At 36.1% G+C, this 14,471-nt stretch overlaps 1 protein-coding gene across 4 annotated transcripts; it reads left to right on the top strand.

Moving 5' to 3' along the window:
• The first annotated feature begins 9,545 nt into the window (after nt 1-9,545).
• LOC112711515 (uncharacterized) lies at nt 9,546-14,225 on the top strand. Of its 4 annotated transcripts, none has more exons than XM_072203399.1 (9): nt 9,546-9,702; nt 9,817-9,930; nt 10,087-10,226; nt 10,568-10,659; nt 10,844-10,952; nt 11,218-11,306; nt 11,883-12,000; nt 12,137-12,202; nt 13,975-14,225. In XM_072203399.1, the coding sequence occupies exons 1-5, from the start codon at nt 9,674-9,676 to the stop codon at nt 10,910-10,912; spliced, it is 444 nt and encodes a 147-aa protein (XP_072059500.1). In that variant the 5' UTR covers nt 9,546-9,673; the 3' UTR covers nt 10,913-10,952; nt 11,218-11,306; nt 11,883-12,000; nt 12,137-12,202; nt 13,975-14,225. The 4 variants fall into 4 exon arrangements, with proteins under 4 accessions (XP_072059500.1, XP_072059501.1, XP_072059502.1 ...); XM_072203400.1 differs by having other exon boundaries at nt 11,883-12,061; XM_072203401.1 differs by having other exon boundaries at nt 10,522-10,659.
• Nucleotides 14,226-14,471: the final 246 nt, after the last annotated feature.

Genomic DNA, 14,471 nt, shown 5'->3' with positions numbered 1-14,471 from the left:
TTGATATCCCCCAACTCTCGGTCAACAAAGTCGATACCCAACTCAAGGATCCGACCGGTAATGGGCCGTCTCACATCATTAGGGAGGAGTAATTTCTTCTCAACATTCAGCTTTGTGGTTCGATATTTGGAAAATCGAAGCTCACAGTAGAGATTGGGGAATTTGTCTGGATTGGTAGAAGGTAACTGCTGATTTTCTTTGTCTACATCATTCAAAAGATTCTTGGCATAATGCTTGTAGATGGCAGGAATGGAAGGTGTAGAGATTTTTCTTTTCTTGGAGGCAGTGGCTATGGCTTTGCCCTTATCTGACATCCTGAAAAATATGATAGAATATATGGAACATTTAGCATGTAACAAAGAAGGCATGTTCAGGAGACAATTATCAAAGAATAATCATGATGTTGCAGTGACTATGCAAAAGTGAACAAGTAAACCATAAGTGAACAAATGAACCAAAAAATTGTGATCCTCATTAGGGCAACAATTATTATTCAAAAGGCAATAATATCATCAAAGTGTAAAAGAATGGTTAATGACGGTAAAGAGGAGTGGAAAGTAATTGGTTAAAGAAGTTAGTGAGTTAGAAAAGTAGGTTAGGAAGATGATGACAGTTTGCGCAATTAAAAAGAAAAGATTGTGGTTCATGTTCACAAAGATTGTGCAAATTCGGGAAGTCAAAAGGAAACAGAAGGTTGCCCAAATTTGAAATAAAGATCAAAATGAAACTAATTTCCTTGAAAATCGGGCAGCATTTCGCCTTAAAATTAGACGTTCCCGGATAGCAAATTAGCACAATTATCACAGAAAACAACATCAATTACGCACAGCAGCAAACAGATAATATTGAGCAACATATAGCGCCAGAAATTACAACTCAAGACCAACAGACAGTACTCAAGGAAGCAGGCAGCAAATATGCACATACGGAGCAATTATCAGGCCTAGAATCCTCTATCCAGCCCTAGCTACCTAACTGCAGTTATATCTATCTAACCTAACATGCAAAAATTGAATTGAAACGAACTAACAGAGAATTATACTAACCAACAGAAAAAACAGAAAAACAGAAGTTGTGTGGGAACCTGGAAGCAGGGGCGGAATTGGGTATGGAAGAGAAATAGGGAGTGGGGCAATAGAAACAGCAGTCGTGCCGCCGCGAACGGTGGCGGTTACGGCAGAGGAGAGGCGGCGGTAGTTACTGCGGCTGCCGAGATGAGCTGGAGGGAGAAAGAGGTTGGGTGGTGATGAGGCTAGAAGGGAGAGCCGCCGTGAACGGTGATGATGGTCTGGCGGCGGAGATGGTGGCACGGTGGTGGGGGTTTGGCCGAGAGGAGTGACTGTGGTGGTTGGTGTTCGGGCGGGGATGGATGGACGAGAGAGGGAGAATGTGGGCGATTGGGGGTGATGGCGAGGGAAGGGGTTGGCCGTGCGGTGGTGGCCGGCGGAGCAGCGGCGGTAATGGAGGGGAGGAAGAAGAAGAAACGGTAATGGAGGTTGAGGGGGCAAGGTGCGCGACTGCGCAGTGTGCGTCGCGCATTAGGGTTATCCCCATTTTTAAATCGACGCGCGCGCGCACCATGCGCATCCGCGTCCCTTGAGGAAACTGGGTGCCTACGCGTGCGCGTACAGCGCGCTTAAGCGTGGATGAGCAAAATGGGAAAGGACGCGTGCGCGTATAGTGCGCGCCCGCGTGCATGGGATTGGGCTAGGGGCCTAGAGTTGGCCCAACTAAGGCCTAACTCTCTGGAGAATGGCCTGGAAGTCGCGCTATCAGATCTGTGCGCACGCGGCATGTGCACGTCCGCGTGTATTGAGAGGAATGGAGATCCACGCGTGAGCGTACGGTGCGCTCTAGCATGGGATGGCAGAATAGGTAAGGGTGCGTGTGCGTATAGTGCGCGCACGCGTACATTAGATTGGGCCCGAAGCTTAGAGTGGGCATGAGGCATGCCCAACTCTCGGGTTAGAGGCCTACATTGACAATTTGGGAGACGGTGCGCGCTAGCGCGATGCGTGCGCTCGCGTCTTATCCATTATTGACATACAGGCGCGCACGCGGCAGGTGCGCGTCCACGCAGATCGAGTTGGGCTAGGGGCTTAAGGTTGGCTCAGAGCTGGCCCAACTCTCTGGGATTGGCTCAACAATTTGTAGCAGCAGATCGGCGCGGACGCGTCAAGTGCGCGTCCGCGCGAATTTCCCTGTTCTCATAAACGGCGCGCACGCAGGTAGTGCGCGTCCGCGGGGGTTAGGTTGGGCTCAGGGCATAATGTTCGCCCAAGGGAGGCCCAACTCTCGGGTATGTGGGCGATGATGCATCTGCACAGGGACGCGTACGCGTACTTTGTGCGCGCGCGTCCATCCCCTCCTTTTTTTTTATGAAACAAGTTGCTGGGTGCTCCCCTTAGTGTTCACAACTCTTATTCACTCAACCATCATACAATTCACAAAAATACAATTTTTTTTTGATATTATTCATCTACTACTAAACACAACATGCATGTGACTAAGCTAACAATTAAGTTGTACAAACAAATTTGTATGAAACATCTACCTACAATGGTAACTCAAATCACTTATTAAGTAAATGTAAAAGACTGGAAAGAGTTTACCATGGTGGGGTGTCTCCCACCTAGCACTTTTAGTTTAAGTCCTTAAGTTGGACATTTTGAGATGCTTGTTGTCATGGTGGCTTATGTTTGTACTCCTCCTTGAATTTCCAAGGATCTTTTCCCCTCAATTGGTTAACAGAATTTCCAACCATTTTTATTAAGCTTGGGCAGAGTTCTACCCAAAATACGAGTCCCCATATTTGGTCTTCACATAGCGAACCGGGGTCCCATATCTCATTTTCGCATCCATCCGTTAGTTGAGTTCCATGATTTTGTCGGATGGGTGGTTGACATAAATGTGGTGGACACACAGAATTCTCGTTACTCCACCAATGCTTCCTTCTAGACCCATACGAAGTAATTCTTGTCTCATCATCATCCCTATACTGTGGAGCCTTGACCTTGATAAGCTTAACACCAACTTTCCAACCACTACACAACTCATTCTTACTTTTAATTCCACAAAGAGTTCTAAGTTGACCATCATTTTCAATCAAACCATATTCAAGTGAGAAATTAAAGCTTAGAGATAGAGATTTTACCCACTCAAATGTTGTGTTGGACGGTAACTTGGGAAGGGAGACTTCCCCACACTTAGACAATGCAAGGTCCACTTCCTTGTGCTCTTCTTTAGTTGTTTCCACCTCTTCATAATTTTCTTCAATTTCAACCTTTTCCCCTTTGTTACATGGCTTGGTGTTGACATATGGTTTAATGGGAGGTGACTCAACTTTGGATAGGAATTCATTGATGAATGAATTCATCTCTTGATCAACCTCTTCATATTCTTCAATTTCAATATACACCATGCCCTTGTTGTTATCCTTGGGAGGTTGTGTACACTCTTTTATAGTTTCCACTTCATGTCCAATGGGAGAGGATTCCATCGTAGAGAGAAATTCATCCATGATTGAATCCATTTCTTGATAAGTCTCTTCCAAATTTCCAACGATGATATGCCTTGAAGGTTGCGCACCCTCCTCAACATCAATATCAAGCTTCTTGAAAGAGGGTTCCATGATGCTACATTCCCATGGACTTTCAACATCTCCTAAATCTTCAACCGCTTCTTCCCGTTCTTCAATGATCATAGGCTTCTCCAATTGTTCCAACACAAAATTGGACTCTTCCTTCTCTACCGGATTTCCCACTTTCTCCTTCATGCGTTGCTCTTCTTTTAACCTTTCACATGGGGCTACGGAAGCACCTTGAGTGTTCAAGCATTGGTATGCTAAGGTAGACACTACCTTGGTCAAATTGGTCACAAACTCAAGTGTATCCCGCTTTATGGCTTCTTGTCCTTGAAGTAACAAAATGAGAGGATCATCTAGTGGGGCTTGATCATTATTTTGGAGAGAGGGTTCATAATAGGAAGGTGGTTCTTCCTGGTAAGGTTGTGGAGATTGTGTGTATTGAGGTGGTTCTTGGTGGTAATCTAGATAGGGTTGTGGTGGTTCTAAGGGTTCTTGCTCATAATGGTCATAAGAATATCGTATGGATGATTGGTTATATGATGGATATGGGTCATAGGAAGGTGCTTGGTATGGAGAGGCTTGTGAGAGTGGTTGAGAGTTATGTTGTAGGTGTGGTTCATAAGCATATGGTGGTGGTTCTAGAAAGTCACAAGGTGATCCACCATAGCCATTGGGTTGATATGCATCATAGGATGGCTCTTCTTCATAGTGCATTGGTGGGGGTTGTTGCCGTGAAGATTGATCATATGCATATGGCTCCTCCCACCTTTGGTTGTTCCATCCTTGATACACATCCTCATTGAAGCTCTCATCACCTACAACATAATTGTAATCACACTCATAGCCAAAGTGAGAATTCATGGTGGAAAAGCAAAAATAAAACTAACAAAATCTAGAAAACAAGCAAAAGACAAACTATTTACACTATTCACCTATGTACAATAACCAATAACACAACACCATTGCAAATCCCCGGCAACGGCGCCATTTTGACGAACGGATTTTTGACGGTTTAGAATTTCACTAATGAAATCTCGTTGTAAAGTATAGTTTCTAAACCAAACAATAATCCTTTCATACAAAAGTTGTTTGTCACTAGTACAAACCCCTAAAATTTATAAACCGAAGTATTCAAACCTCGGGTCGTTCTCCCTAGGACTTACAATGAAGTGTCTTGTTATTGATTTGAGTTATTTTGGGGTTTTGATATGAAGCATGAAAGATAAATGGCAATGAAAATAAACTAACAACTATAAAAGACTCTTGGCAAGGTATGAGAACTAGAAGTCCTATCCTAGTTATCCTTCTCAATTGTGGTGAGAGTTATTCATTGCTACCACTTAGTTAACCCTTACTAGATAGAGGAAAGTCAAGTGGATGAATCAATTTGATTCCTCAAGTCCTAATCAACTCCTAAAGGAAAGACTAGCTTTAGAGGCATTCAAATCAATTAGCAACTTCTAAGTATCAATCAACAAAGGAACTAGATAACTCAAGAGTCACTAATTACTCTACCTAGGCCAAGAGGAACAAAACCTACACTAAGTTCCAACCAAGCAATTCATCAAACACTTGGAAGGCATAAAAGAAAAGCATGGTAAATTGATAACAAGAATAGAATCTAACAACAATTATTGCAAAGAATTAACAACAACAATCAAGGAAATCACAACTATCATGAATTACCTCAAATTGCATTATTGAAAGGAAATAGAGGAACAACAATCTATTCAAAACAAAATGAAGAATTACAATTATGAAAGCGCATAACTAGAAAGGGAGAGATTAAGAATTGATAAAAGAAAATTGAATCAAAGCATGAATTAAACCTAGATCTAAGAAGAGAGATTAACCTAAATCTAATCCTAATTCTAGAGAGAAGTGAGAGCTTCTCTCTCTAGAAACTAACTCTAAACTAATCCTAGTGAGTGTGTATTATTGCCTAATTCATTCCCTAATGCCTTTCCCTTAATCTTTCACCCTTATATTCCTCTTCCTTAGCATTTGGCGCCAAAATGGGTTCAGAAACCCTCTCAAATCGCCAGGCACGTGTTGCATTAGTGAGGTCATGTGCCATCATCGGCGCGTGCGCGCACGGTACGCGTGCGCGTCCTTGATCTGTTTTGCAATGTGCGCGCGAGCGCCTTGTGCGCGTGCGCGTGCATAGCTGACTTTGCTTCTTTGACTTTTTTATGCTTCTCTCCACTTGTATGCTTCCTTCCTTGCTTCCTTTGATCCATGCCTAGCCTATTTCAATCCTGGGATTACTAGCAAACACATCAAGGCATCTTATGGAATCAAAGAGAAACTAGAATTCATCAAATAAGGCTTAAAAAGCATGTTTTTTACACTTAAGAACAAATATGGGAGAGATAACAAAACCATGCTAATTCATAGGCTAAATGTGACAAAAGGTTATCGAAACACTCTAAATTCGTTATGAAACAAACAGTCAATTTGGGGTTTGTCAGCTATACTACACATTCAATTATTTTTTCATCCAAGTTTTATCTAAGTAGGTCCAACACCAACAAAAACCACTCTCATTAAAAGAGAATCATTACACGCGCTTTATCTTCTCCTCTCCCGCCTTCTTCTTCTTCTCCCCTGCGTTTCAAATACACGTATATGTCATCTTCTTCTTCTTTCAAATTCATGTATACCTCCTCCTCCTCCTCCTTCTTCTTCACGCACGCAGATTCTTCTTCTTCTCGTCTTTCGTTATCATCATCACCAACAACACCAACATTTTGCCAATGGATTATTTTTTCAATCGAATTGAATGGAATGCAATTACTAAATTGAATTGAATTGAATTGAATTGACGCAGGTGTTCTAAATCTGAATTGAATTGAATTCAACTGATAATCTCTAAATTGTACACAAAAGTGTTTCAAATTTGATTTTATATAATGGATTATGTTTCGTTCATTCAATACTATACAATTGTTTCACCATGAGTACGTGTTCGGTTCATTATGCAGAAAGCTGTTTGTTTCGTTCATTCAATACTATACAATTGTTTCACCATGAGTATGTACTCGGTTCATTATGCAGAAAGCTGTTTGAATTTGATTTTATATAATGGATTATGTTTCGTTCATTAAGTACTATACAATTGTTTCACTGAGTACGTATTTGGTTTATTATGCAGAAAGCTGTTCAATTTTGAATTTATATAATGGATAATGTTCCATTCATTTAGAACTATACAATTGTTTCACCATAATAATATGTTCGGTTCATTTCTATTTTGCACAATTCAAAATTTTTCCTCCTCACCTTATACTGCTTCTTCACCAGGGAGAGGACGAAGAAAAGACAAAAAATACAGTAGCAATAACAACAAAAAAATAACGATAAGGAGAAAACACGTGAAGAAGAAAGAACGCAAAAAAGAAGGAGAAGAATGAGGAGGAGGAGGAATACGAAAAAGAAGGCAAAGAAGAAGAAGACGCTCCATGCATAAACGAGTGCGAGAAGAAGAATAAGAAAAAGCGCGGGAGAAGAGAAGAAGAAGAAAAGAAGAAGCATGAGGAAAGAAGAAAGCGAAAAAAGTGCGTGACCTAAAATTACTTGGATGAACTTGGATGCAAAAATTGTTTGGATGTGGAAAATATTTCAATAATAATATAGTACCAATAGAAAAATATGAGCACATAGCTCATCATAATGATACAATATTAAAAAAAATTGGTTATACTTTAGGATCAAAAGTGGATGCAACGTCTATAAAACATATAAAACAAAGAACAATCATAATAAATAATATTTATAAAAAAACTAAATTAATGAAAAAATGATTCAATCAATCAATTTGTTAATGATCTCATACTTATGGATTTATTTGGAAGAGCATTATATGTCGACTGGTTTCACCTCCAATTTCACTAATGTTATCACTTATATTATATTTAAACTGCAAAAATTTCACAGATATAATATTAAATATCAACATAACAATGAATCAAAACCAAAAATAGAATAACAATAAATCACTAAATTAATAACAAGTTAAAAGTAAAAAATAGCAGTAACCATCCGACCAATAAAGTAAGTAGACTTGTTTATTGTACCATTTGCACCGTATTTGAAGGTTCCAAAAATAGATTTAGAATTATTCCACATGTGAAAATTTTTTCAATAACAACGGCTATTTATTGTCAACCTCATCACACCATCAATTCACCAAAACCACATAAATACCACCAAAATCATATTTACAGTCTCCACTTTTCAAATTAATATATTAACAAATTCAAATTAAAATCAATTAACAATAGCAATAATAATAATAAACAATTAACAATAACAATTAATAGTAGCAACAATAATAACAATTAACAATTAATAAATTTAAAAAAATAAATAATAGTAGCAGCAGCTAATAAAAATTAGAAGAAGAGAGAACAGTAAATCAAGAAGTAAAAAATCAATAGAATAACAGAAAAAATCAAGTAAAAAATAGCAAGATGCTAAATCAAACAAATCGACCTGACTCAACAAGCTCCATTCTTGATGAGTTGCTAATACAGACAAAGTAGTAGAATGCATGGAGAACGACAAAGAAAGAGGCACTACAAAGACAACGGCATGCTGTTGTGGCCTGCGTGGAGCCTTGGAGGATGATGGCATGTTGCTGGGAGAGGACGACGACATGCTGCATGGAGCCGTGCTGGGGAGGACGATGGAGAGAGACCGACGCTACGAAGAAGGGAGAGGAAGAGGACAGGACCGCAGGATGCGAGTCAGGGTCGATGCTGTCCGACGACAGCAATAGCGGAGGCGCGGAGTAGAGGAAGGTTGATAGGGGATTGTGACTGAGAGAGAGACAACTTTTTCGGTGCTGGAGAGGAGTGAGGACTGAGGAGGCAGAGGTCATTAGAGTTAGGTTATTTAGGAGAATTAAATTTAGGGTTTAGTTACAAAATCGATTCGGTTCTGTTTAGTTAGGATTTTCTCTACTAGAATCGAAAATCGAATCGAACCATAGAAAAAAAATCGGCAAAACACTTTATTTTTGGTTATCTTGGTTGTCAATTTTTTTTTATTTTCGTTTTTTTAGTTCAATTGATCGGTTTTGAACACCCGTATATAGCAGTATGTAAGGCTGCATTTGTTTATAGGGAGCACACAGAGACACAAAATCGTATTTGACAGATGATACATGGAGAGAGATATTGTGTCAAAGACACTAAATTAGTGCATTTTGTGTCCATTTTGACAGGAGAGACACAGAGACACTAACAAAAAACACAACTTATTTTTGAGTAATTACCCAAATCAGTCCCCAATGATTTTAGAATCGGACATTCTAGTTCCCAAGAAAAATTAATACACAGATCAATCCCCAAGGTTTTACTCCGTCGAACAAATCAGTCCCTAGTTCATTTTTCGGCAGAGTAATTACCCAGATCAGTGCTCAAAGATTTTAAAAACAGACATTTTAGTCTCCAAAAAAAACTAATGTACAAATCAATTCCCAACGTTTCTCTGTTGGACATAATAGTCCTCCATCCAAAAATAAAACAAAATAAAATTATTATTATTATTATTAATTGCACAATAATATTGTACTATATTTTTTGTATTTTTTAAATAAAAATAATGATAAATTTAGTCATTAAATCATTTTATATATATATATATATATATATATATATATCACTCAATAATAATAATAATAATAATAATAATAATAATAAAATTATTAGAGATTATTTTTATAAAAAATTCAAAGTTAAAATTATTTGATATTTTTATATTTTTTTTTGTTTCCCACGAACTGTCCGAATCTCTGACACTTGTTTAAGTGGACGAATGAGCTTACCACTCGATCAATTCAAGTTGGTTGATATTTTTATATTTAATATAATCAAAAAATGTTCTATATCAAAATATATATATATATATAGTTGTATTAAAAAAAATATTTTTTTAATTTCAATCCTCAAAATTGCATGAGAGAAAAAAAATCAATCTTTGCCCAGCGGGTTGAAGAGAGTCATTCTCGCAGCAATCCGAAAACCACCGTCTAGCTTCTGATTGGATGATTGGGGTTAATAATTCCCTGATGTCGAGGAAAAGATGCAGAAATTTTCCCCCCAAATTCTAAGGTACCTTCTCTCTCCTTCACCCACAGAAATCAGAATCATTCTCTTCTTTCGACACTCTTTCTCCTTTTTCTCTCTTCTCTGCTCGTCCTCCTCATCTTATCTTCATCTCATCAGAATAGAGCTAGAAGTTGCAAATGTCATCGCCTCTGGGGCGCAGATGAAGCCTTTCTTTGCCTTCATTAAAGAGCTCATCAACGATGTCCACTCTTCCACTTCCTCTCACCAACTGTTAGCTTTCATTTTTGGCCTCAAGGAGCACTTAATTGAAAACACAGTCTTTTTTCATTTTTTAAGTCTTTACTTTTTTTAACAGTGTTTATTTACATGTATTCTTATTAAACTGTATTTATGTTCTTACTAAACTTCATGTTTTGGTGTTCATAGCAACGAACAAAGCACAGAACAGAGTTCCAGGAAATTGTGTTTTGCTGTTATAAACATTTTAATAGCAATGCTTAGTTCAGCTGCTTCTTCTTGCGGAAGGGAAAAAGAGTCTGCCAAGGTGGAAGAAGAATGGACCCTCGGTAGGTATTCTTTTTCTTTGACAAGTCATTTTTGGCTAAAGAATGTATTATTTATTTATTTCTTCCAGAAATGGTATAAATACAGTTTGAAAATCGGCTATTGAAAGATTCGAGGCTTTATAGGATGCCATTGAAAGCATTGATTTGTAGATGTATAACATTCAGTAGTTACACAATCATACACACTTACTACAATATTCTTTTACTAGAATTGTATGTATGCTCATACCCATTTTATTCTTTTTGGTTTGGAATTTAGTGAGAAAATTGAAGCCTTTTTTTGTTAAATATTTAGATGCGTATTCATTTTTGTGCATTTTGAATCTTGGAACGTCAAGTAGACAAATTGGGCTTTAGACAAATGTTCTACTTGGTGAAAGAGAATGCTTTGCTTTCCAACGCTGTCAGGAGCCTAGACAAAGATGTCTCCAAGGTGCGAATTATTAGTATATAATAAAACAATTTTGTCTTTGAAGGAATAATTGTTAGCTTCTTGGCTTCATTTATCGATTTTATTGAAGAGTTTAGGACACATCCAATTCTAATTATGTCTCTCACTTGAATCTTTCTCTCGTTCTTCTCATAACCACCTTCTTCCATTCGAATTCAAATTGCAGACAAGAAAACCACATGCAAATGCAAAGCAAAGAGAACATGGACATAGGAGGAGCATACTCTGTTTCTAGGAGCCATAGTGCTATATGGAAGAATGGCAGAGCATGGAAGGTAATATTTTACTCCCCATCAACACTTACTTTTATAATTTTTTATTCTTGTGGCATTTCATCATATGCATATTTGGTTTGGATTGCCAATTAATCTAGAAATGTATCCAGGCTCAAAATTTTGAAATTGATGTCACTGTTTGTTTCCTTTGCTTTTATCTATTGAAATTGATATGGTAAAAAAATTCATTTCAGTTACTATTTGTCCTTTGAAATTGAGTGGCTTAGGCATTTATAGGTTTGGCAATTTTAATATCTATTTACAGGTTTGCTAGGATCAACTTCCACAAATTCAGAGTACTTTGCCTCTGCCTCAGCACTTGCACCACCATTCATGCTTTGCTTCTGATTATATGTATGCTTTTTTCTTTTGTTTTTTATTAATTTTTCCTCTGCAAGGCCTTTTATTTGCTATTATGAGAGCAACAGTAAGAAAGAACAACAAAAAATATTTTAAAATGAATTTAACTATTTAGCTATATAAATTTTGTTCAAAAGGCGATCCTTATCCTCTTTAATGCTATAATTGTTGTTGTATTAGATGATAAGGTTGACCAAATAACCATTTTAGTTGTTTAAAAGTAAGCTAAAATTTATATTTAAGCATATCTTGATGAAGAAAATCAAAATGATGATTCAGGTAGCATTTGCAAGAAGGGCGCTGAAAGATTTAGATTTGAGGATAGCTCATAGTTAGGCCTTTTTCCTTTTCAATTATGTTAGTAGTTGGTAGTGTTAGGGATATAGATGTTATGGTTTAGGTTTATGTATATTTTAGCTTCCCTTTTACCTTATTGCCATGCTAAGGTGACAAAGCTAAAGCCTGCGGATCTGCCTTTGTATTTGATGAATACCTTTCTGTCTTCATAATTCTATATTTGCACAGTTGTGTTCAATCTTTGAATACTCGGGCATATCTGTTGATGTGCAGCTAGAAGTGCAGTTAGTATTTCTTTGATGTTGGAACAAAGCTTTGGAGAAGAGAACATATCTGTTGAGTTACTTCCAATATTGTTGAAGAGCAGAGAAGTAGATTATGTTGTTGAAAGGTACTGCTTATGGTGGTGTCTGATCCTGCAAGTTGGAGTGAAAGTGGTCTTATAGTAGAAAGTTAGTGATCTAGCGCTCTACTTTTATAAATTCTTATTTCATAAAGTATATATATATTTCTTTTGATGTTTGCAGATCTTGATGACACCCTTTATGCTTACAGTATGGGGTTATCAGCTCAAAAGGCAAAGAATATTAAAGGTACCAGATTGTTAACATATAATGCTGTATTACTGTCTAAAAATGAATAATGTTTAATACTTCGTGGAATTTTATTAGGCATACTCTTTGGTTTATTAGATAGTAAACCATTTTAACTGTTGATGGCCGTAATAATAACCTCTTCATTCTTTGCCACCCTTTTATAGTTTCCTTCATTACCTTGCTTCTCTTTTCTTTTTATTGCTCTTTGAATATTTGATTAGTGATACTGATCTGTGTATCACAACCTAATCCTCCTTTAATTCCATTGCTGTTATTGTGGTTGCACATATTAGTGTTATTTAGTTCTTTGGTTTCTATTGTTAGAAATCCTGCATTAACAAACACTAAGCAAAAGAATGAATGGCAATTTGTCACACATAATTTACACTGTCACAAAATACTCAAGAAACCAAATATTTAGTTCAAAAATTGCCTAATCATCGGACAAAATACATCTACAAGTTCTTTCTTATTCATATCAATAATTGGCACCAATTGCAAATCAACTTTATTGATGATAGTTATTTATTTAGTTTAGTTGATAGAGTACGTACAAACTCTCTTCGTCGATTTTCAATTCTTTTGTGTTTCATTTTTTAAAGTTGTCCATTTTAAATGTGATAGTGATGATAAAAAAGTTGGTTTAATTTGTCTCAAGATATGTACATAATTGATGTTTGAATGTGTTCTTAATTGTCCATTTTGTAGTGTTCAAGTTGGTATTTTGTTGTGGTTAATTGGTTATGTATGAAAATGACAACTAAAAATAAAATAGAAGTTTTGTAACTAATAAGTTAATGGCTAAATGCATGTTTGAAATGAAACCGAAGCAACTTAATTTATTCCATTTTTTGCATATTTATAATTGTAAGAGAGCATTCCAATAGGCAACAATATTGGTGTTTCTTAAGGTCCTTTAATGATTTGTTTTAAAAAGCATTTTTAAATGAGTATATTGAAAGTAAAGTATTTTATGCTGTTCTGATTACTCATATTGCTGCAATGTAGTTTAATTAAGTCCTATTGTAGTTCTATGCATCTATGCAATTTTGAAATTAAAATTGAAAAAATTTGACGAAAGGAAACACTATTGGGTGCCAAATAATTTTATGATATTGTATTAAAGAAGTTTTCTTTGAGCGGCATATTGAGATACTATGCCAAATATAATTGTGTGCTTGATAAACATGGATGATTATGTTTTGCTAATAACAAAAGACTCGCAAAAGATTAGCAAAAGTCTTTTTCTTCAAAGGTTACATATCTTGCTTTGATCTAATTATGAGGAGACAACGGAATTTCGGTTTCCCAGGATAAATATTCTTCTCCACTTTTGTCATATTATTAGCTCATGAGCAGTGTGATAAGTAAGAAATTGTGATATTCTTCCTATGAATTGTGAATTTGGATGAAAAATGAGTTGTAGACTTATAGTTTGTAATAAGTATGAAATCTTCAGTGGCTCTTTGTAGAAAAACAGCAGGTAAAGCTGAAGGAGAGGACTGACAAATGTGTAAAAGAAAAACAGATGTCGAAATTTGCTTCTTTATGTTTCCTTATAAGAGTCTGATTAGAATTACGTTAACATAATTGTCCAAAATTTAATTGGTAGTTTTCTTCTCTGTTTCAACATCAATTAACTTTATATTTTTTGTGCTAGAGTTAATGGGTAGTTTTCTTTTATGCTGCAACATCAATGAACTGTGTATCTTTTTTGCTAGAGTAATATATTTTGTGATAAAGTTCTATATCTTCTATTGAATATGCAGAGCTAAAGAAGCAAAAAGTTTCTGAAGCAAGATTGGAATTGATGAGGCAGAAGCTTTGGTTCCCTCGCCACTCTCTTTTTTTCTTTCTCTCTTTTTTTTTTTTTTTGTTAATTGTTAAAAGGCTGCCTTAATTTCACATTATTTCATATAGTCCTATTCAGCCGCTTTTCTATTAAGAAATTAATTTTATTTTTTTTGTTAATATATCATTCACTCTTTAAATTTATTAGATAAGTATTTTTTTATTTTAATGTTGATGTGACTTTATTTATATTATATTTTATTAAAATTAAAATTACTATAAACCAAAATATAATTCAAAAAAAATGATAATAATATTATTCTAATTCAAAAAGAGTATATATAAACCAAAATACATATTAGTTATTTGTAAAAGATAATTTTTATTTAAACGTCATGGATATTTATATTTGTCTTCATCTTTTTTAAGTGGTAGGCCAAAATATGAATCTAAATACTAAGAGGTTTTTATTTTT

Source organism: Arachis hypogaea, chromosome 9 (assembly GCF_003086295.3).
Source record: "Arachis hypogaea cultivar Tifrunner chromosome 9, arahy.Tifrunner.gnm2.J5K5, whole genome shotgun sequence".
NCBI lineage: Eukaryota > Viridiplantae > Streptophyta > Magnoliopsida > Fabales > Fabaceae > Arachis > Arachis hypogaea.
This window is presented reverse-complemented; position numbering and strand designations above follow the sequence as displayed.